The sequence below is a fragment of the Rhea americana genome, unplaced genomic scaffold (assembly GCF_003343005.1).
Source record: "Rhea americana isolate MKP2758 unplaced genomic scaffold, rheAme1 scaffold_213, whole genome shotgun sequence".
In the NCBI taxonomy this organism is placed as follows: domain Eukaryota; kingdom Metazoa; phylum Chordata; class Aves; order Rheiformes; family Rheidae; genus Rhea; species Rhea americana.
In genome coordinates, this window is record NW_028186289.1 from 1244047 (window position 1) to 1268723 (window position 24677).

The window sequence follows — 24677 nt, forward strand, 5'->3', positions numbered from 1 at the left end:
AGCACTGCAAGTAAATTTAACTAAAAGCTTCTTACACTTCTGTAAAAGTATCAAATTGAACAGAAGTGTCATTCTGGTTAGTAGCATATACTTAAAATGTTTTGTTKCCTTTAAWTTTTTTTTTTTTTTTAATCTGGGCTACATCTAATAATTAGAAGCTTTAGCTACACCAAGATGACCAGAGGACATTTAGAAGTCCAATATTCAATCAACTCAATTATTCCTTTTATGGAGATGTAAAAATAATTCCCCCCCCACCCAAGGAATACTTTTAGTAGCTCATTTGTGCCATGAGAACATTGTGTTACTTCTTACATGAATTGCATTAATATTTCCAGCAGTCTTTTTGTTGCTGCTAGTTTCAAGATCACAGACTTGACAGAACAAACCTTAAGCATATCTTCAGCTATRTAACATTAACCAGTTTCATCTTATACTTCATTCAGCTTTCCTAGTAACAGAAATAGAGCCAACAGATTATTAGACCAAATTAAACACATGTTCGAAGAGAAGACAAACTTGAAAGACTCCAAGAACAACATCAAATCCACTTATTTATACCAGTTACTTAATTTGAAATTAAATATCTAAGAGTGAATATGGACAGGGAGAGGAGAGCAAAGAAAGCACAATATTATTGCTACTACAGGATTACTAGAATCATCCACAGTAGTTTGGAGGCGTACAAAGTAGCTATATGAGAGTGGCTGAATTTAAGACAGACTTTGAAGAGGCTCCCTAGACTATAAGGCAAGGCAATAAGGCAAAGCTTGTTAAGAGCCAGGTTAAAATAATAATAATAATGGGTAGCTATAGTTACATTTTTTTTTAAAAAAAAAGGATGTGTTGTAAAGAAGTGGTGATTAAAAGAAACAATGAGTCAACTGCAAGCTTAGACCAAGAAATTGAATCAAATTTGACAGTTTCTATGCTATCTCATAAAGAGRAGAAAATGAGCAGCTTTACATACTCTAACACATCTCTTAACTAATCTTACAGAGACTTTGTCAATAAAAGCCACTAAGCCCTACAAACTAAACAATTCTGGCCTGATATTCCATTCATTTAGTAGATAGACTTTTCTTACCACTCAAAAGCCTTCCAGCTGCCTTGTCTTTTAACCTCAAACTCAAAACTGGCCTTCTTATCTATGCAGAGAAGTCAGTGTCTGTCAGACAGACACTATATTAAGGCTTCCTTTGACAACTACATCACTAATCATTGGAAATGCGCACTACTATTTCTAAAGTTTCCTATCAGAAAACTTGCTTTGAGTAGAACCTAGTCATAAAACTTACTGGTTACACTGCATACTGAACACTGTACGTTTTTCCAAAAATGAAATTAGATACTAGTTAACGTGCATTATACATCAACTGCTATGTACCTTATTTACAAGGCTACCAGTTCTTCAGGTAATTACAACCTTTTACCCCAAGTACGAGGTTTAAGCCCATGAATCCATCTCCTGAAACACCCCACAGCATATAATTTATGCTGAACTTCAGAAGGTCAAAATACCTGTTTCAGGGGAGACAGGCTTTTCTTCATAGAAYAGTTCAGCATGGACAGGACCTCTGAAAATCATCTGATCCAACAGTGGTCAAAGCAGGGCCAATTTTCACCAGGTTGCTCAGGACACTAAGCATCTTTTCTAGTCAAACTTTAAATGTCTATGGATAGGATTCCATTAGATTTTTCATATACAAGGACTATCTTTTTCAGGTTCTTCGCAATACAATATTCAAGTGCAGTATAGCAGCAAAGCTTTTTGCATACATCTGTGCAAATTCTCAGACAACAGACAACTCATTTAGGTTGGAAACACACATCTTACAATCAAGTAACAGTCTTTTAAGTTCACCTTGAAAATACTTCATGTTTTGATTGTTCAGAATACTGAATATCAGAGCGCCCAACAGGCTCATTTCCCTTCCAACTAAGGTTCATACAAACAAGTGATCTGAAAACTAATGATTATATTAGGTGTTTCACAGAATTTGAGGAACATATCTAGTAATTAAAACTATATGAACAAAGTAGATACTGTCTGAAGTCTACAAGAAAGATGCACTAAAATGACTGCTGTTTTGAACCAATCTTTTATTGGGTAAGTGTTGCAAGAAGATAAACACCAAGAACATTTGAATAGCTTTGTTAGGTTTCAAATGATGAATTTGAGACTAGAAAGCAAGACAGTCACAAGCTATGATTATGTATTAGACAGAGGAACATCATTTCTCTAGTAGAAAGCCACAAAAATTGCGTAAAGGTAAAAGATTTCATATGACCTACAAATTGAAGACACTAGCCACAAGAATTGGTTGAGTTTGAGATCGCAGAGGAAGTTCAGCCTCTTAACTTCAGAACCGTTAGTCAAAAATTAACTCTTGCAGTATACTGAACCAGAGGATTTATTCAAAACATCAAGCTAAGACAGACTGCTTTTCCATTAACTGATATTACAATACCTGCAAATTCCACAAAGCATCTACTGAACCTCCACCTTTTCACCCTAAGGCTAGTGTTGACAACCCATCATGCCATCTACCCAGAGGCAGGTGTCAGACAACTTCCTCGAGCCCCATAGCTGATGGAAAGGACAGTCCGTTATTTCCCTTTAAGTGCTGCATAAACATTTAGATATTATAGAACACTGGTACACTAAGAAAAGATCAGCAACTGTATTACCTGCCAGACAACCAAATGACACAGTACCAGACAAAATACTTTCATCCCAATACAAGCAGGTTAATATAAGGTATGCCAAGTTCTGTGGGGCCATAATGAACATTGGTTATCAACAGGACTGACGTTCTCATCACAGAAAAGAAAGGAAATAGCTGAAGAAAAAGGTATTTTACTCCAGTGAAAAGGGAAGTCAAGGAAAATGTGATAAATTGAGTGTTACACTAAAACAGCTCGAGCCCAACTCATATAGCTATGCTTAAAATAAATTCCACACCTCTGTAGTTAGTGTCAGGTATGGCTGTAAAGCAATTTGTTTCACACAGGACATGCTCTTTTCTTCACACCAGCTTGAGCTTCTGTTCTAGTTTCATTACCTTCACATTCACTAGAAACAGTGTCCCTGCAGAATCCACTTCCCAGCATGCTCTCTAGACCTTTACTATCAAAAAAATAATTACAATCTAAGACACTAAAGGAAAGTTAAAAGTCATGATTCAAACTGAGCTGTCAAGGATACCTAGCCAAATTTATAAAGTTCAAGCTTTAACTCCAACTACTCACCAAGAACATTGACAAAGCACCAGTAATTTTAAGTCTTCCTCTGCAATTTCTACCTAAACCATGTTAGCTGCATTGTCTGTTTTACATGGTGTTGCATTATAATCCTCTACGCATGTTAATACATAATAAATCAAGACACTCATGTTTACACCGATACTAAGCAGTCAGATGTTTACAAGACATGTTGAACTAATAAGCAAGGCATGCTACAAGACAGCTGGAAGTTCTTCTGCAATGAAGATTCCAGCCTGTTTAATGAAACCTCCCACTCCCTTTAAAGAGAGCTTCAAAATCATTTGAAAAACAGAGCAGTCAATAGTCTTGACAAATTGACCTGGAGAAAAAGTCTGAAGTCGTCTTATGTGGCATCCAGTTTAAACATACAACCAAAATTATCTAGGAGATACAGTGAGAGGTCAAAAGGAATGCTGTACTTCTATTTGTATCTGTATGACAGCCAGACAGCCAACCAAGCACATTAGAGACAGAAAAAACCCACCACCCACAAGTAAAATTAAATGCAAAGTCAGTCAGTGGAAACTCTGAAAAGCAGAGAGGAAAAGTTTCACATTCTGATGGGTACAAATTTGTACAGTAGTGAGCAGGAACAAGTGAAGTTAGAGTTACAGGATGCTAAGGAACTGGTCAGAGAACAGCAAAAAGGGTTCTGAAAATTACAGCAACTCTGTACATGACGTTTTGAAGAACTGAAAAATGCCACTCTAGAATGTGCAAATATAGAAGTACTTTCTACTCTAGCAAACTGGCAAGGCTCCATCTGGAGCTTTTTAGCTTGAACATCTTCTTATGATATCAATCATCTAGATGGTCTGAAAGCAAAAAGTTTGCTCTAAGGCCTAGAAAATATGACCTGCATGGGAAGACTGGAAGAACTGACCTTTGTTCTTAAGAGCAGGGGACTCAATAAGGGTTCTGCAATAAKGAACTGATGCAAAGACATCAGGATTACTCTGCTGAGTACGTCTGAAGGACAGGACAAGACAAACTGAAGCACTGACAACAAAACATGAAATTAAGAGTTTCTGGCACTACAGAAGGTCAAACAAGCAAGCTTGGCCAAATCAAGAAGCATCCACTGCCTCCTGAACAGGTTGGGTGGTCAGCTCTCAAACTAACTTAAGCTGATCCTGCACTGGAGCAGAGGCATGATCTGTGCTCCAGGACCATATTAGTAATCTCATAGGAATTAGGCTAATAAAGTTATTAAGTAATAACCTGGTTCTCTTTCAAATTCTTGTCAACTGATGTATCACATATGCTGACAGATTCAGTTTTGCACTCTTTTCTTAGGAGCTTAGTCCAATCTATTCTGCATCTATAACTCTTGCTCTCACACACATCAGTTTCCTGGAGTTCACCATGTCTGTTTGATATGTTTCAGATGACATTATCCTTAAAAGTTTTCTTTTCCCAGTCCTCTTACTAGTGACCAGCTGCTACACATTTTTTTCCCCTCCCATCTGTGCTTCAAACTTGTAACTTGCTTTGCATATCAAGGAACACAGTTACAGATGAAGAAAATACCAGAAACAAAAAGAAATGAACTCAAAAGACATCTAGCCACTCAATTTTGAATGCACAGCTAGCAGTACTTCAAAAAATATTAACTACAAAAGCTAAAGTTCTGTGTTCAAAAGCACTGGTTTTCAGGCAGCACCCTCAAGCCTACTGCATCTGACATTTAACTTGAATGTTACATTCAATCTATTCAATTAGGTAGTTTAGTCAGACATTTTCCAACATCTGCTGTTTAAATTTCTCTTCCCAAGTTAGTTTTTTCAGTAAAGGTCTTCCTTTTCAGAGGAACAAACCAGCTCACGGTAAGTAATCTTCTCTACTTATTTCTTGTATTCTGGTCCACAAATAGGTATCCAGCTTTTGTCATATCTTTAAAGCTTTAAATTCTTCAAGGCTCTATAGCTTGAGACCGCATGAAATCTGTTGGCACCAGTTTGTCCACAACCAAGCAACTCTGATATACTGACTCTTTAGAGACCAGCTTTCTCTCGCTCAACCACAAATAAGACTTGGAGAATTAACAGCCTTCAACTCTGATGGAGTAACTTATTCTAAACACGTTCATTAAAAAGTCAAGTTATAACCTTATGTTTAGAAACAAGTTTAGTATTGCTTACTTAAAATTTACTTTGAAAGCTCAATTTCTTCCTTTATTTGCAGAGTCATAAATACAAGATTATGGTAGTAATTTCATTCAGGAAATCTGGGGTGACACCATATCACTTAGCTTTAGTCAACCAGTACTTAGGTTCCAAAAGGGGAAAAGCTTAAGTACATGAAGCTGACTTAAATGGAAATGAAACTTTATCACCTACTGCCAGGTGCCTTATATAAGGGATTTAATGATTAACATGGAGAGAAATATGTATTATCAAAAAAGTCACTGAAGAGTAATTCATCTTTAAAAGGTTTCAGTTCTAATATGGCTCTTCAGAGCTAAGTCCACAAGTTCCATCACTGGCACCATTAAGTGAGATGATATTAAATTTGAAAGAGATGATATGGCAGAAGAACTGCTTCAAAACAATACACTAGTGTCATATGCAGCTGCCTTCATGCAAGACCTCTAGTAAAGATCTTCTGCTTTCCTCTTAAGGGTGCAAAACAGCAAAGACAGCACAGCTTACTGCTAGACTCCAAGCTTCAGAACTGCTATAAAATAATCCAYGTTTTGGGCATATTCTGTATTCTCCAACATTCAGAACCGAATGAGAGATGCTCAGTCACGTTGCAACAGTGAAGTACAGTCCAATCGAGGTAAGGCTTGCAGAAGGATGTTTATTTCAGTAAGAGCAGCACTTAAGTCAAACGCACATCTGACATGAAATGGTCTGCCTACACAATTGAGTATACAGGTAAAAAAGACTGCATCCAAAGCTTGCAATACGACCACAAAATTCAGTGTCAAAGTGCGGCCTGCACTGCAAGTTTGTTGACCCCTGTAACCTCCCACCATCTGGAAACCCAATAGCATAACTTATCATAGCAGGAAAACTGCACTTACGCTCTCATCAAGAAAAAAAGAAAAATATCTGGAGTAAGTCATATGCAGACACCTAGGGAACAACAAGGTGAGGAGGAGGGAGAGAAATCAGGCTAGTATTTCCTCCTAATACTTTCAGCTCAGGAACTGCCAAGCCTGATGTGAGCTTTCAGTTTAACTCCCAGTCAATTAAGTACTCACCCATCTCCTGTTAATATCATGAGCTTTCTGTATCCACACCATCCTCTGACAAGGAGTGCCAGAGGTCTGGCTGCCAGTTTCAAAAACTGTCTTAGCTGTTTATAACCTGCCTCCTGCTAGCACACTGTTGACACCACTCATGTTTTTCAGAACTCAGCATATCCCTCCCTCTCCTCTCCCACAGGACCACCTCTTTTCTGAGCTGAGAARTCTTAGTCTACTCTATTTCTTAGAAAAAAATCCTCCTTCCATACCTTTTATCCTTGTTCCCCTCCTCTGAACCTACTCCAGTCCTAAGGGGCTTTGGGTCTTCTTTTTGGTAAGTTCAGGGAGCCAAAACTGCATAGAATATTTGAGGAGTGGGCAAACAAACTATTTACATAGTTGCACAGTATGTTTTGTTTTTCTCAAGAACTCCCAACACTTGATTTGGATCTCACTTTTTTTTTTTTTTTTTTTAAGATAAGTAACATACAAAGCATCAGTTCATAGAACTGATCAAAGATCCAAGGTCTTGTTTCTGAGTTACAAAAAGTGATCTCAGAGGCCACAATATATATGAATTTAAGATTATTTCTCTCCTCCACAAAGGAGACTTTAGGTGCATCACTTAACATTTATCTGTACTAAAATTAGTCAGCTTGTTTCATCACTCAATTACTCAGTCTCGTAAGACCCTCCACAATTCTATGCCATTCACTCTCATTTCAACTTAGTATGAGCAGCAGGGTTGCACTGAATTAGGACATGTCACACTCTAGAAAATGGAATGGACAAGATCCTACTATCCTCCAGTGCCATCTAGAACTATAGCTTTCACTATATGAAGACCCTCTAGAGATAGATCCTAACAACATCAAAAATGACTGCTAGTTGAAGGTTTGGTCATATGTATATATATGTATGTGTATATAAATATATATATATATATATGTGCGTGTGTGTATATACACACACGCGCGCGTTTTCACACTTCTTATCACAATACCTGCTGACGTTATAGGCTGTGGGTTCCCCCTTCCTCCCCCCCCCTTTTTTTTTTGGGGGGGGGGAAGGAAAGAAGAAAATCAGGCAAGGGGTGGGGGAATGGGATAGTACACTAAATATCACAGTCTGGAGTAATGTTGTCTGGCACTCCTGCTTCACTCCCAAATCCATGAGTTATCAATGACTAAGTCTCTTCTCTTTAGCCAAACTTGCAAAAACTTAGTGCACCTCCTGGAGCAGCAATTTAAGTCCCACACTCAAGTTCTCACAAGTTACATGTCTGTTGTTTCAGCACTATCACATAATGAAGTTACCATTACAGGAACTAACAGAAATACAAGATGGTAACTGCTACCAGATACCAAAAATGCAACACAAAGCAAATAATGACATAAGCATCTTATACTCTATCACCGCCTTTCATTATCATCTAGAAAGCTACTGTTCTGCAGCACAGTGATAGGTAAGTACACTGTTGAACTACTTTCAAGGATACCTATAACGTGTGGCTTGCTAAGTTATTCCAGAAGACTGCTGCTTAGCCTGCCCCAGAGCAGAAATTGTTAGCAGCAAGAGAGTTCACCTGTTGGACTTGGTCTGTTGGACCCACACATTCAAAACACTCAGGTCCAAGAATTTGCTATCTATCTATATTGGCCATCAGAGAAAACACATTCATAGAAAGCTTGTGATGTCTCCAAAGCATTCCACAGGTCATCTCTGGAGGCAGCCAATATAGCTACCAATTATCTCAAACAATAAAATTCCTAGGTATAGGTTTCTTCACAATACACTGCATTATGCAAGGGAGTTTTCCTTATACTGAGTTGGAATTTCCCATGTTCCAGCTTGTCCTTGTCCCACACCTCTGGAAACAGTCTGGCTCCGTCTTCTCCACACTTGTCCAGGAGGCAGCTGCAAGCAGCAATGGGGCTTCCCTCAGCCTGCCTCCTTCCCAACTGAAGAAGCCCAACTCTCATAGCCTCTCTTTCCACACCCTGGRCTCTAGCACTCAGTCAGCTGAGATGGCCTGCCACTGGGCTTGCTCCAGCGCAGCAGGTCTCCTTTGGGGAGAGAGTGCTCCGGGGAAGTCTCAGCAGTACCAAACAGAGGAGAAAGAACACTTTCCTTGACCAGCTGGCTGCACCCTTGCTAACATAACCCTGCAAAGTCATACTGCTGACCCATGCTCAGTTTGTTATTCAACAGGTCTTTGCCTATCAAGTCACCTTTCAGCCAGTTGGACCTCAGCCTGTGCTGTTGCATGGGGCTATTCCCATTCAAATGTAAGACCTGGCACTTTCCATTGCTGAACTCCACGAAGTTCCTGACAGTTAACTTTTCCAACCTGTTGAGGTCTGAGTAGCAGCCTTGCCCTTTAGCATATCTACTGTTACCCTAGTTTGGTGTCATCCCTGAACTTGCTGAGACCACACTCTATCCTATCTTTCTAATCATTAGTGAAAATCTGAAATAGTATCAGCTTCAGTATGAGCCACTGAGGGATAACATTAGTAATGAGTCACCAGCTGAACGCTGTATAGCTACCACCACCCTTCCAGTTTGACAATTCAGTCAAATTTCCATCCACCTTATTGCCTCCTTACCAACTCATATCTCAATTTCATTACAAGGATACTATGACAGTCACTGTCAAAGGCCTAGAAAAAAATAAAAATAAAGCAAGCATCATTATCTGTTCTCTCCTTGTTTGTTCAGCTATGCATGTCGTTGTAGGAAGCAATCAGATCAGTAATGATTTGCCTGTAGTAAATCTGCACTGGCCACTCCCAACCACCTTCCTGACCTTCATGCGCCTGGAAATGGCTTGCAAAATTTGCTCCAKAATCTTCCCAGGAACTGAGGCAAGACTGACCAGAGTCTACCTCCCTGGATCCTTGGAGAAGGAAGACATTTACCTTTTTCCAGTCATGAGGAACCTCGCCCAATTACTACAGTCTTTCAGAGATGAGAACAGTGACATCAGCTAGCATTCTCAGATGCATCTTATTTGGGCCTGTCAGCCTGTATATGTCCATTAGCTTCTGTACCTTCCTCTACGGTAGGTAATGCTACATTCCCACAGAGTTGGCTATTAGGCTCTGGGAACAGATCTTACCAGAGAAAACCATGAAAATAAGTAAAGCACCACTTACCTCAGCTTTTTCCATGTCYTTCTTCACTAGGTCCCTGCCCCATCAAGTAGTGGAGGCACATTTCCCTTAGATCTTCTTTTGCTGCCTATGATGTTGTCCTTCTGTGCTTTCTGTTGTCCTTCATATCCCTTGCTAGTTTCAGCTGCAGCTGAGCCCCAGCTTGTCTAGCTTTGTCACTATACTCCTCCTGGGCATCCCATCCCTGCTCCAGCTTTCTGTGAACTTCCTTTGTGCATTTAAGCTCAGTGAAGAAGTTCCCTGTTCATCCGTGCTGACCTTCTGCCATATCTGCTGAACTTACGCACACTGCAATGGACCCTTTCTGTAAAGGGGTCCCCCTCCTCTGCATGTGATTCTGAAAAGCTTGCTCTTTCTCCCCTCAGCCCCAAGACCCGCACCTAACTAGCTGATAGCTAAGCACATAATGCTGTATAATAGCTGCTGTATTTACTGTCAAACCACATTTTCAGTATTTGTCACACTGCCAGCATTGCTCTGAGCTGTGTGCTGTAAATAGTGATCTTACTGACTACTTACTGAACTAACAGAAGAAATGCAGGCACATCTTTCTTAAAGACATTCTCAAAAAGTTATTACTTATCTTAGAAGATAACAGTGGGAGCCAATAAAACTCCTTGATAGGAAAATCATGTTTCAGGCTTCATTCAGATATTTTAAGCTTAACTGAAAAAGACTCCTACATGATTTCTACATTTTATTCCAGGGCTAGCAACTATAACTATAGCATTAGCTCTTTTCTACCGATGCACAAAAAACAGACTCATTTAAGTTGGAACCAACCTCTGGATGTTACTCAATTCAATCCCCAATTCAAAGCATGACCAACTGTGAAGTTAGATCAGGTTGCTCAGGATAACAGTCAAATTCTGATCATCTCTAAGGACAGAGATTCCACAAACTGTTTCAATGTTTTATTTTTCTTTCTTTGTGTGTGTGTTTGGGGGGGGGGNNNGGGGGAACGTATTGCTAATATTTTATTACCATTTCCCTTATCGCAGCTTGCTTTTGTTGCCTCTTATCCTTTCCTTATAGATGCCTGAAGAAAGTCTGGCTCCATCACCTCCCATTAAGCAGTTGTTGGCAGCAATTAAATTCATCTCAGACTTTTCATTTCTCAGGAATGAGCCAACAGTTCTCAGCCTCCCTTCATTACATCATGCACTCCAGTCTCCTTATTTTAGTGGTCCACTTCAGAGGCATCAGCATCTGCTTTCACCTGCAGAACTGTGTCCAATTTTGTGCTCTCAAGTGTATGTCTCACAAGCTCTGAACAAAATTGCTTCCGTTAATTAACTTGCTGGCCACGCTTTTGCTACTATCATCCAGTATCCTTTTATATCACAAAGGCATTCTACTAATCCACATCCACGAGGACATCCAGGCTTCTTCCTCAAAGGTATCCTTTCCACAAGTTGGCTCCACACCTTCTCTGCTGCATAAGGTCATTCCATGCCAGAAGAACTTGGCATTTGCTTTTGTTGAACTTCATTAAGTTCCTAACAGCCATTTCTCCAGCCTGTAGGTATCCTCCTCAATTAGCCCTGGTCTCCAGGTATCAACTACCCCTCCCAATCTCCTATCATCCACAAACTTACTGGAAGTACCCTACTAAACTGGACTATAGGTTGAAATGAACACAAACTGTCCTAGTACTGATCCCTGTGGAATGTCACTAGTAATAGGCCTCCAGCTGGACTTTGTACTTACTGAAAGCCTTAAAGTCATGGTAAATAACACTCATTGTTCCTGCTCTGTCCAGAGTCATGCTTTAGGTATTCATAACAATCAATGCAGGATCTCTTTTGAGAGCAGCCTCTCAAACTGTGAGGACATTGTAACTCTTTTTCTTCTCTTAGTTTTCACCTTATTTGCAGCTACATTAATTTATTACACCTAAGAAACAAGGGGCCTAACTTGGGAAACAATGCTGTAGAGTAGCACCCTCAAAATCTGTCACTGAGTGAACTCTCACTGGCAGTCCTATGGAGTTCCACAGTCCTTAACTCCTCCTGTGCAGCACAGCACTCTCAGCAGAAACTTTAGAATATCTTTTAAGAGCCTTACATAAAACTTCTTCTACATTAAAGTATATTCTGATTTGTTAGTATGCTATTAAATGATTAAATGTTTGCATGAGGACTTTGACTCATCAACAGTGACACCTACTTGTAGTCCAACGTCTTACATTCATGACTGAAACAGTAAGAGTAGCCTTAGACATAAGCCACATGCAGAAGCTTGAACTACCTCTGATACCACAAGCTCCTGAAACACAGCTACAGAGAGGAACATCTAAGCGCTACACAGAGGAACATCTAAGCTTAGTAAACTCCCCCCCCCCCAGCCCCCAGCCAGGTAGAATATCCTGAGTAAATTGCTATATTGCACTTGCTGGTACATGGCACTTACCAAAGGTAAATTATTTAATGCCATCTCAGCTACCAAACACATATTAGAACTTTTAACAAGGATACATTTAAGTCTGTTAACAAATGTTTAACAGTACGTTCACAACCAAATTCTCATGTCCGATTTCTTTAGATGCATAGGGCCAATTATGCTTTTTAAAAGTCTCAGTACTTCAATCAAGTCGTAAGAACACTGCTGCTATTTAAAGGAAATTTATCTTTTGAAGTTACAAGTGCATACAAGTGTTAAAGCACAGCAGTAGCATCACTGGAGAAGGGAAAACTAGCAAAAAATACTATCATTGTTTACAAATACGCTCAGAGATTGAATTAAGCCTAACTCCTCTTCAACTTTGCTTCAACCATCTCTAAATGTAAGTTTTAGCAGAGTCAACTAAGTATATTTCTATTGTGACAAGGGACAAGAGGGGAAAAAGCAAGGAAAAGAGAATCAAAGCAACAATCCTCATAAAATGAGCTTGAAAAATGTTTATCCCAGGTTAAGTTAGTACAAGCCAGAAGTTGTGATGGCTCAGTATTTGTTATTATGCAAAAATTCCCTGCATTTGATGACATTTATCTTTGATTAAACTGACTATTGTTTTATCAGGTGATGTACACAGACRAGAAACTAGCAAAGCTAATTACCCAGCTTGAACACAAGCTCAACTTTTTGAAGGCCTACTTCCAGCATCCCTTCACCTAGTAGTATGCTCCTAAGTGTGCTTTTCCCAGCAAAAACTAGTATTCAGCTTAATCAGATGCTGCACAGGTGTTACTGCAACTGAAAAGGAAATAGAATACCCTCACGAAACTGGATTAAGAGAAACTTAAGCCAAATATTAACTTAAAATCTTCTAAAGCTAACACTTCTAAGGGCTAGTGAAAATGACAAATCAGAAATCAATTCTTAGTATTAAATTCATGAAGATAACCATTTCCTCTACCCATCTCTATGCACATCTACTACAGAGATATGTTTGACTAGTCTTTATTTACCTTTCAGTAATTATCTTTTGGGGCAAGAGATCGCTACTGTAATATTTAGAAATTCCACATATGCTACTGCGTTACAGGAACAACACTAATACCCTTTAAGTATTTTAAGGAAAGTATGTCTCTTCAAGCCAACCCCAGGAAGATATTGACAACAAATTTAAGAACTATCATCTTATACTAGCACTGACGAATAGAAAAGGAGAAACTGATGATTCCCTCTAGACACAGTAAGATAATGAAGTACTCACAAGAACAAAAACAGCAGGAGTCATCTACTGCTGCAAGTAATCCTAGTACTCCAGTCAACTCAACACAATCCAACACTTGACTAGCTTTCATGTTGAATGATTGAAAATATGCCATTTTAGGACATTAGAAAATTTAAATTGCTTCTACTCCCGTGGACTGCCTGAAGAACAGCTGAAACAAGCAAAAATATTGAACACAGATTATCAGAAGACAATCTAGAAGCTTTTCACTATTTGAATTAATAGTGACCTTCTTGGAATTTTAACTCAAGAAATTTATTCTTGAAAACATACATCCATAAAACTTTACTTGATCAGTTTCCCACTCTTGGGGAACACGGTGAACAAAAGATTGAGAATGGAGACTGACATTTAAAGACTTTACAGGTTTTTATTCTTTCTTCTAACTTCATACTAGCAGTAATTCACAGACAGAAAGACCTACTTGTGATTTAACATTGGAAAAAAAATGCCTCAAAAGGTAATTAGTTGAGTAGAACAAGAAAATAACTCGAGACACTGATCTATCAGATCACGTACAAGAAAGTTTATTATAACTGGAAATAGTTATGTATGTTATCCTTGAAGTTCTTCACCATGAGTTTGTTTAACATTTAATTTAGTAGCCAGCACCAGAAATTCACTAACAACTCACAAGCCTGTCTTGTTCTTCAGTGATCCTGAAGAAACCATGATCTGACTACAATTATTACAAGATGATTATATATGTATATACACACATATATACCTTCAGGCACACATGTAACTCTCAATACAACTTAGTGCTCCATACTTGAGCAGAAATTTAGAGTGTTTCCAAGAAATATCAGCTTGTCTCATTTTCCTCAACTCAGACACTGCTGTACAACTAGAATCATGATTTAATAAGTGAGAAGGAATTAGAAGCTATAGCCATAAACAAATTATAGTTTATATTATTCTTTGAAGTCTCCTATTACATCTATTGATAATACCAAACATCTTCAGGTATATATGAAAATATTCTAAATGATTATGCAGTATTTTGGCACTTCATACCTCAAGTGCAGGTACAGACATGATAAACATGAACCATTATCTAGTTCACATAACAGAGACACCTGTCCATGTTCCAAGCCTGTCAAAAGGCAGGCCAGCAATACCAGATAGCACATAATAGGAATGGAGATACCTTCTACAGCTTCCTTTAGAAGCAGGTTTAGACCCTACAACTGTGAAGGTGGTAACAGTATAACCATGTAACACAAAACTCAGATCTCACTTAGCTTTAAATAATCATCTGCTCCTGGCCCCAGGTCATCTAATATACAAGCAGTACACTCTGAAGATTACGGCAGCTCACAAGCATAATGGGTAAAAACCTGAACTTTTGACTACTTTTCTTTACATTACAGAGAAGCAACACATTCCAGCATATACATACTACATCAGGTTTGGCCACTTCAGCAGTTATTTCCTTATTTTAAACAGAAACAATCTCAGATGCTTTTTCATCTCATCTCCTCATTGACTGGAATCAGTTTCCTCTGACATTGTCTATTATTGCCCATTTTGTTGCTTAACTGCTTCTCATGTACTTTTTTTGCACAACTCACAACACATTCAGGCTATTGCCATCTTCTTCCCTTCCCAGGCATTCTTGGAATTTCTTCCCATAAAGTGATACTCTTTTCTAAGCAATCCTTTTGCTTCCTAACTTGAAACAGAAAAATTTTAATCATCTTTTACATTTAATGAGGTTTGACCAAATTCATGCCTAATTCAAAGAATCACTCTCTTTCACATCCCATCAATAAAAGTGCACAACAGTATGTCAAATCCTTATGGTCTCTGAGGCACTGAACACAACTGTCCAAGTAAATATCTTTTAAGAGTCTGATTTTTATATATGCAAATAGTACCAAAAGGCCATACCATACACACAACTCCTCCCCATAAATAAAAAAACCTCAGCAACACACAGCATAAAGAACAGTAATTAAATAATTGCACTTTAACTATACTTTGATTATAGACAAGAAAATCTGGCCATTTAGTTAGCACCCAATTATCAGGTCCCTAAGAAAACTCTTCACAGGAACTTCTGCATTAGCATCTGTACAATAGTAAACAGTGGTCACAGAAAGAAAAAATTAGTTCAGATAATCCTGATTCAACACAATATTGCCATTCAAATCTAGAAACAAGAAGTCCAAGCAAAAACAAACAGTGCTAGGGCAAAGTGATCTGTTAGCACACAGTTCACCTTCAAGGGACAATATGACTACAGAGTAACTGTATAAAGCAATTGATACCAGCTCTCTCACTTAACTGCATTCCTGCCTAATAAGTCTCTTGCTGTATGTTCCAGTACAGTGTGGTTTGGACACAGGAAAACCCAAAGTTACCAATCTGAAGACAGTAATTCAAGATTACTTCCAGGGGCAATTGCCTGGTGCAAGATCAAATGAAAAATAATTTTCTCTAGCTTCACCATGCTTTAACAGATACCTGCACAGACACTGAAAAAGAGACAGTACGTACTTACAGCACAGCAGGCAGTTGGCACTTACCAAGATTAATTTATACTCATTTATACACCAAGCTCCGTATTTCTATTATCCTATCTCTATTCACTAGTGGTTTTGTTTTCAAAAATTTAGATTTGGACTTTCAGATTCTCAAGCTTCAATTCAACTTTTCTTCACATTGCACAAATGCCAGCATTTAGGCTGTAGCCCACCCACTGTTCATTGAAACAACACATCACCAATTCCTTTCCCCCGTTCATGACAGATCCATTTACACTTGTGACACTGCATACTGTAGAAGCATATACCACCAGCGTCTAACAGGCAATCAGTTGGTATGCAGGCTCAGTAAAGGCAACATATTTTTGCTTTTCTTGCTACAAGAGGAGTTCTGTATTTTTCCTATATCTTCTAGGGAAAAATATTACATAAATGTAGTAGGAGAAAAAACATCCTAGATTTGATTACATTTCTAAACAAGATATTTGGCTCTATAATCTTACAATAAATAAACCACGGCAGAGTCCTCTTTGGTCCAGTATCAAACAATCTTCATACTTCATTTAAAAGTGTTCATTTATTATTTAAGGAGGCAGTGAAGAGAAATGCAGTGTTTAAACCAAGAAATTGTTCTCAACTTTTATGTAGTGGCTGAACAGCCATCCCAATGTTTTTATAGTCCTCAGTGTTTAGATGTTAACAAGTCAGTAAGGTTACTTTTCACTTTCATATGTATATGGCAGTGCTTGCACACCAGAAGCCAAAACATGAGTTGGCATCCTCACTTCTCCCATTTACCCTAAAATTCATTATTATACCACTGGTTGGAATGAAACCTGCCACAGGCTTTCACCTTTTCTTTGCAAGTTCTACACCACTTCTTCCAGCTAGAGCATCTCCAACATACTATTTCAATGTAATGCTAAAGATCCCTGAAAAATACAGTCTAAAACAAAGTCGAAAATTATACATTCATGCAGAAAATTACAACATTAGCATCCACATTTTCTTATTCTGCATTTATTTTACATGAGCACCACAGCCTAACAGTCATCTCTCTAACATGATACACCTAGCACAATGAAACAGTTTAAAGACTTGTTCCAAAACTGCACCATGTATTATTCTGAGTTGTTTTGATACACAAGCTTGACAAACTTAAGGTTTCATTTACTCTAATCATCAAGCAATCTAGATTTTGCTCTTCTTTTTGACATCACTTATTTCTTCTAGTACAGTTGCTCTATTTCCTCACACAGGGGTTTCATACACTGCCCTACTTCCTGCTTAATTCACCAATATCCCCTTTTCTCCAACTTCTTTAGAGTATCTTCTATAGGATTTCCATTCTTTCTCTATACATTGTTCTATTGGCTCACCCAAAGCCCTTCAAAAAGTACATTTCTTGCTATAGCATATTCTAAAAACATTCAAGTAACAATTTCCTAGCTGTTATTGTGGTTTCATATACAATGAGAAAAAAAAACACGTTCTATAGTTCTATACACGTTTTTAAACATACCATTACACTTGCCTGTTTCAAGGTAGTAATCTTCTTTGTTTAGCTTCAATATATTTTTATCATGGCTTGAATTCTTAATCACAGAAACTAGTCTGGTCAAAAGTCATTTTAGGATTTTCTTTACCTTACTTACAACTCAATTTTCATATGCAGTAGACTTCCATTTACACAGCTTTCACACTTTCATGATCCAACCTCCTTAGTTGTCCTTCCACCCCCAGTACCCTCTGGAGTTCAGTACTCCAGGCTGCTTTAAGAGAAGTCTTTTCAATGGAAATTTAAAAAAAAATATGGCCCACAAGTAATTGCTTTTCTAGCCTCATTAAAGAGCAAGCATAGCCAACAATTTCTCTGAAGAATGACAGATCAAAATATCACGTCTAGCTGCTGCTCAAAATGACTGTGTAAAAATTGATCTGATTTTACACTGAAGCTTTCCTGCTTACATTTTTGGTGGTGCTACTTCCAATTCTTGCTTTTGGTAAGGTTATAAGAATTAACCTACTGGCAGGAACAATGGTGACCAAAAGCAGTCAGCAATTTTGGGTTCTGCCAACATCTAAAACATCATGTCTAACATCATTTCTGTGAAATTGCACTAGCATTTTTAAAAATCTACAGTGATCATCTGCCTCTTCCCTCTCTTTTTAAGCTCAGTGGCAGTTAAGGAGATAAAGAAAGAACCGCAGGAAAATTCAGGGAAAAATGTAATCTAAACATTGAGGTGTTTACCAAGAACCGTTTTCCTCTAACTCACAGTCCAAGAGTCACCAGTATTTCCCTTAAGCTTCCCCTTTCATCTACAGACTACACTTCAAAGCTTCACACTTTGAAAAATTCCATTATTTCAACACAACATGCCAATTTTTGGCAGATACTCTGAAGCCTTATCAGTTAAGTTCATATATGCCAAAAAGCATGCAGGTAGAGTGACATCTGAATTAAACTCATCAAGACTAGAAGAGTAACCTATTGCATGACACAACATAAGGATGCTCTTAACTTCTTTGTTACTATTACCTTTATACTCACATGTAAAAATAGCTTGGCAAAGTTATATCAGATCTGCAACTACATCTTCAGCTCAAAAGAGCAGAAATCATCCTCAATGAAGGAAGAAAAGTGCTAGTGAAATGCATTTGCCAACACTACAAACATCAAGTCTTCAAACCTCAGAAGCACTGGAATGTGACAGCTTAATATTGAGAAAGTCAACTGGCCACAAATAAAGCTGAATATCACCTAATAAGTGTGTGTTAGCAGCTAATAGCTCCAAAGTTTATTCATGAAGAAATTCAGTATTGATCTTTAACACATCTTAAGATATGCAGCCAAATAGCTCTAGGGAACACGCAAGACGACAATAGGCTTTGTTTCATTTATTTCAAGTGGAAATGAACTCTAGATTTCCATCACCTGGTATTCTTGCCAGGACTCCAGAAAACTCAGTACAGCCAAAGTCTGAATTACTTAATCTCAGGGCAGACATCTCTGCATGAACATACTCTGCTGCTTGGAAAAAAAAATCACATTTTATCTAGTTTTCACCTGGAGAGGTTCCCCCCTTCCTCTATTTAGTGCTTTAGTGCTTTGTGTTCTGCAAGGAATTTCTTTTAAATGTAAAAATCTATCATATAGCATCATACCAAAACCAGTTTATTTTTAATCAATAATTATCTCCTACCCCACACCCCTGCCAGTATCACCAGCTATCAAACTAAGAAATTCATCATACAGGGACTCAGTCCTGTAGCCAGGACTTACTCGCTGTATGCAACAACAACAACAAATTCTGCACAAGCAATTCAAGTTGTAGACTGCTTCCCTAACATACAGTTCATCTTCTCTAAAGAAGCACACCAACAAATCTCTGACCAATGTGATGGTCAACTAGTCCTGCAGGACTCTTGTGCTGTAAGTAGTATTGTAGTTATTCAGGTCAGCTAGGAGCAGTCTGTCCTCTCACCAGAATTTATCTAAGTGCATTAGCTGCAAGTTGAAATAGTTTTAGATTTAGATTCACCACCAGAATAAGGAATCATATTAAATCATTTTTAAGGATAGATGCAACATATTCTATTTTACAGAGTTCTGCCTCAGCAAATGCATGTTTTTAACTTAAATTAGTAACAATCGTCTCTTCCGAGAACTACATCATTGCCAGAGGGGGGAGACTATTACATGCAAGAGCACAGTTTTACAGCAGTAGTGTCTCAACTCCCTCCCTGCAAAAGCATTTCTTAGATACAATACCATTGCTTTATGGCGGCATGGCTTGTAAGCTCATCTAACTATTTACAACCACGTGAATCTCTATAGACTTTCCCTTTAATTTGTTCCTCCCTCTCCTTCTAGAGAGAGAGGACGCAGTGTATCCTGTAATACAAAATCCTCACCAACTACTCCTTACTGCGTCGGGAACACAAACAGCGGGATAATGGTTTTCAATCTGCCCTTTAAACAGCCACTCCACTTTCTTTTTGTCTTCCACTCCATGGAAATGATACTACACACTCCACTTCACATGCAGTAAAATCCTCCTTTGATTTAAGTTTACAACTTCTACCTGGTTTACTTGTTTTCTACTGACGGGAGGGGGAGCGGAATAAATAAGTTAAAAAAATGAAATAAAAAAACACCAAGGAGTTGGGTGTGATTGCAGGGGGAAGGTTTCTCTACGTCTGATCACACCAAACCACATGGGGGCCCTGCACTGTAGTGCCCCCTTTAACAGCTGCTCGAGTGTGAGCTGGAGTAAACAAATCAGTTCTGCACAAGACAACAAGAGCTCTAAATCCATCACCCTACACTAACTAGCACCAATTTCGTCCTCATTAACGGAGTGTGTGTGTGGGGGGGGAACTATGCAAGCCAACAGCATCAGAAGGAAAGAGTATATATTCCTCCTCCTCCGATAAAACCCTACGCACACGAAGACCCACCCTTCTGTCTTTCCTACAGGCTACGGGAAACAAACGGAAAAAGAAGACAAGAAACGAAAGACAACAGCCGTGAGTTTCTGCAACCAGCAGAAACGCGCGCCCTTCAAGGAGGGAGCTCGCCGCAGACAGTCCGTCATTGGGGGGGGGGGGGGAAAAAACCCCCGCCCCCCCCGGGGGCAGGGACCCCCCCCCCCCCCCCCCCCCCCCCCGCACCCCCGCCCCGCGGCGCCCCCCGCGCTCGCGCGCGCCTAACGGTCGCGTAACGGTCCCCGCCGCGACAAGTGGAATCCAACGGCCGCCGCTCCCGGCAACGGCGCCGCAAGACGGCGCAGCGGCCCGCCCCGCGGCGGCTCGCCCCCCGTCCGGCCTCCCGGGGCGCCTCCAGGCGGGCGCCCGTCCGTCCCAGCGGCGGCGAGACACCTCGGAGAAGGACAAGCGAGCGGTCGGGGCTCCGCTGGGCGCCGGCTTCGTCCCCTCCTCCAGCCGCTCTCAGGGGGCTTCGCCCCCTCGGAGACCGCTCCCGGGAAAAACTTGCGCGATCCCGGCCACGTCCCGCCCTCCTTCCCCCTCCCGGCCACCACGAAACCGCCACCCCGCCCGCCGGGCGCGCACGCGAAGTTTCCCCCAACTCCACGGCGTCCCCCGGCCCGGCCGCGCCCGCATCCCCGGCACTGCCGGGATTTCTCAGATTTCTCTTCCTCGCCGCCCTCCTCCACCGCCCGCCCCCTCCCCGCGGAAAGGGAAAAGTTTCACTTACTGCAGCAGAGGCGGGACAAAAGCAGCCCCAACAGCCCCAGCCCCGGCCCGGGGGGCACAGCCGAGCGGAGCCGCCGTCGCTGCTGCCTCCGCCGCTGCCACCACCACCGAGGGGAGGCATCAGCGGCAGCCGCCAGGAAAAGTTCCCGGCGGGCAGGAGGAGCCGGCAAGGGAGGAAAAACAGCGACAGCCTCCGCGGCCTCTTCGGCCCTTGCCATGCTCCGGGCTCGGCTCCCAGGCGCCGCAGCCACGGCTCCAGCCCGCTCTCGCCCGCTCCCTACGCAGCGCCCACCGCCTCCCGAGCCGGGTGCGTGTGTCGCTGAGCAGGGAGGTGCTGCGCGCGACTCCCCGCCCTCTCGGAGCGGGCCACACCACCCCGCCGCGGGGCGGGGGGGGTGGTGGTGGTGGTGGTGGAAGGCGTGCGTCCGCCTCGACCCCCGCCTTTGTTCCCCTCGCGGTGAATCGTCTCGTCCCGCCGCGCCCCTGCCCCGCTCTGTGAAATCACAGCCGCGCTCGCGCCCCGCGGGGGGTTCCCCTTGGCAACGCGGCCGAACGCGAGCAGCTTGGTGGGAGGGGGCGCCGCGCCATCCTCCCCCCGGGGGGGGGCTGTTGGTACGTCCCGCCCTGCCGCTCCCGCAGCGCCGCCTCTTCCCGGCAGCGCCGCGTGGCCCTCGCCCTTCCTGCCGGTCCCTCACGTCTACCAACGAGCAACTTTCGCTGCGGTCTCGCCGGGCGCTGGCCGCGCGGCGCCCTTGGCCGCCCGGCGGCGGCTTTCTCTCCCGGCGCCGCTGCCCCCAGGAGCGGCACGGAGCGCGGCGCCCCTCGGAGCCGCGCCGAGCGCGTCCCGCCCGCCGCCGGCCTCGCTGGTCTCCAGCTGCGGGACGAAGCGGAGCGCGGGCGCGTCCCGCGAGACGGCCCGCGTGTCCCTCGGCGCGGGCGCGGGCGCGGGCGCGGGGGCGGGGGCGGCCCACCAGACCCCGTCCGGCAGCGTGTGAGCAAACCTACAGGGCGAAAAAAAAAAAGAGGGGAAAAATGCCTGCGGGAGAAAATGCTCAGCGTTTCCCCCGCTCTGCTGAAACTTCTGAYCCGCTGCTCGTGCTCAGAGCCTTTGCCATGTCGCCGCCGTGGAAACCGATGCGTCCCCGAATGCCAGTAAACCTAGATAAACGTACTACTGACCCAGTCGTTAGAGCCCACCTGCTGTTTATTAAAGAGCCTTTTCCCGTGGGGGAAAAAAAAAATTGATGCGCCTRCCTGGAGTAACAGCTTTGCTGGTGTAACAATCCGGGTAGGTGCTTTGGTTGCGGGTGACTATCCCACTTCCCCGGGTAGACAAGTACTACCCAGGTAAGTCCCTCTTTCTACTTAACAGTAGAAGCAAATTGCATTTCATAATTACATTTACACCGAGTTTAAGGCACTCTGAATTGGGCCAGGAAATATAACGAGGCCATAGTATAATCAAGAACGCAACCCTTAAAATTACGCTTGTGACAACTATAATCAAATTGTCATCTGCTATAAATTGCTCATTTTATACTCGCCCCAAAATAATAAAAGGCATTAAATCTATCAAAATAAAGTGTTTTGAAGGTCTAGCACCAAAATTCATGCATCTATTCATGATGGCTGCAGACCCAAATGCAGTTTGTCATACRTAAACAAAACCGTGCCCAGTCTGTAGGTAACATCTTCCAGTGCCAGATTCAGTGCTGTTATAATCTGGCGTCCTGGGGACCATGTGATACAAAAGGAAATTTCACTTCATGCTACCAAGGCTAAATTTGGATCTCCCCTGTTTAGAGCACTCCTGAAGGTACAGGGCTCCAAACAATTAATCTTGCAGAACATTGAATGAAAGTATATCAGTTACACTGGCTCTTTATTTTATTTTTTTTTTTTGTATCCTTTGTTACTGGCATATTTTTCCATAAAAAGATGTTCTCCCAAAGTTGGCAGCAGTCCTGTTCAAAAGCATCTTTAAACTCTAGCAATACAAGAGGGTACTTTATTTCGAGGCCATATGTTTTTCTGTCTCTGGTCATTGTCCACCCACCTGCCCTTCCCCCCATGAAAGAAGCCCTTACCCTTAATTTGTGTTGAGGTGTTTGGCAAGCGTTTACTTCTCAGTCCTTATCCCTTCTGGTCATTTGAAAACCAAGCTCCGAAGCAGTGTGAAATTAACTTATGTGCATAACATTTGAAGTGACGGCACAAATTCCCATTGGAATGAAGGGCTATTCACTTCAGTGGGAATTTGTAAATAGATTTGTAACAGAACAATGTGCTTTTTGGAAAACTCTCRCTTCCATTTGGATGGGTGCGATGGCACTTCCTTAGCAATATTTGTGCACTACCACCCATTATGTCCTTAAAAAAAAAGAAAAAACACAACAAAACAACTCAAGACTTGCTTCTTTTTCCACACACTTTTAGCTGGATGAGTGATATTTAGCCTGTTATTATATAGCTTCTGTGGTTTGTTAACGGGTGTTTGCATTTCCACGGCAAACGAGATCATTCCTCTAKCTTTCCTACACCTGAAGTCAGACTAGTGGTGTCTCTGTACACACCTTGGCAAAACTGCAAACGCAGTGAGTATTTTCTGTGCTGTATGGAGAAAGGTGCCTGTCCAAATCCTTGTCTAAAAAGCYGTGGAAAAGCATCGGTGTTGGCTGTGTGGCAGGCATGATTGACAACAACTCCAGCAGGGCCAAGGATTCAAGGAACGTGGGCTGCGTGTTTATGTGCGTACATCTCCTGACCCAGCAGTGGCTTCAGTGCTCTGCTCGTCCATGAACTGGTCTGGGAAGGGCCAGACCACTCCCMACTATGACAAAGTTCAGCGTATTGCTGGTTAATTATGTTTTTAATAGCATTGGATATGCTTAGGAGTCTTGGGTTCCGGGATGCTCTRTAATCATGACTGCTATTAAGAAATGATTAAAATTAAGACTATATTGTGCAAGTTGAATTATTCTTATGTTTCCAAGCTCTTTGCCTGCAGTATGATGTAAAATGATCCGGGCTGTCATCTCATGGAAAAATCCATCATAATATTTTGATTTATATCATAAGCAAGCTTAGCCAAGAATAACATACAGCTGCTTGGTATATGACATTTTTGAATTCCACTTGCCCAATACTTTGCTTATTAAAGATGACGTATTTAAATCTTGTTTGAATCAAATACTATCCCTTAAAGSAGAAATCTGGGTAACTGACTCCCTCTTTATTGCATGTTACAATTGGAAAACTTTGGTTCTCTTGTACACAGAGTAGCCCTGCTCTCATACGTTTATGCAAGAAATCTGTGTGTCTCAGCAGAGTCCCAGAGTCCCAGAGCTCGTCGTTTGTGTACAAAACAGTCGGTAATGCAGTTACTGACAATAGTCACCCCCAACATTATGTTTCATACCCATGGTCAGATGTATCGTCTAGGCTCCAATTAAACTGAGATTCTCATTGTCTYGGCCAAGAGGTTTTAAGACTCCCAGCCAAATAATTAAATTCCTGCATTTCTGYGAAACAAAAATAATAGACAAGGAAGTGAAACTGTTTCCAGTTAGATCTGAGTGCTACTTACGTCACTGGGAAAGAAGACAGAAAACGTAAGGATTCCTCTTGAAATAATGTTTACAGATCAGACAATG

General features: G+C 41.4%; 1 protein-coding gene across 4 annotated transcripts in view; it reads right to left on the reverse strand.

The window, feature by feature from the left end:
- NECTIN3 (nectin cell adhesion molecule 3) overlaps window positions 1–21361 on the reverse strand; it is a 62592-nt gene extending 41231 nt beyond the window's left edge. For 3 of the 4 annotated variants that reach the window (XM_085304939.1, XM_085304938.1, XM_085304940.1), the window contains exon 1: window positions 21026–21361. In XM_085304939.1, the coding sequence (XP_085161065.1) occupies window positions 21026–21242 (217 nt within the window). In that variant the 5' untranslated portion in view covers window positions 21243–21361. The remainder of the gene's footprint in view (window positions 1–21025) is intronic. The other variant, XM_085304937.1, reaches the window with a different exon arrangement.
- Between the last annotated feature and the right edge of the window lie 3316 nt (window positions 21362–24677).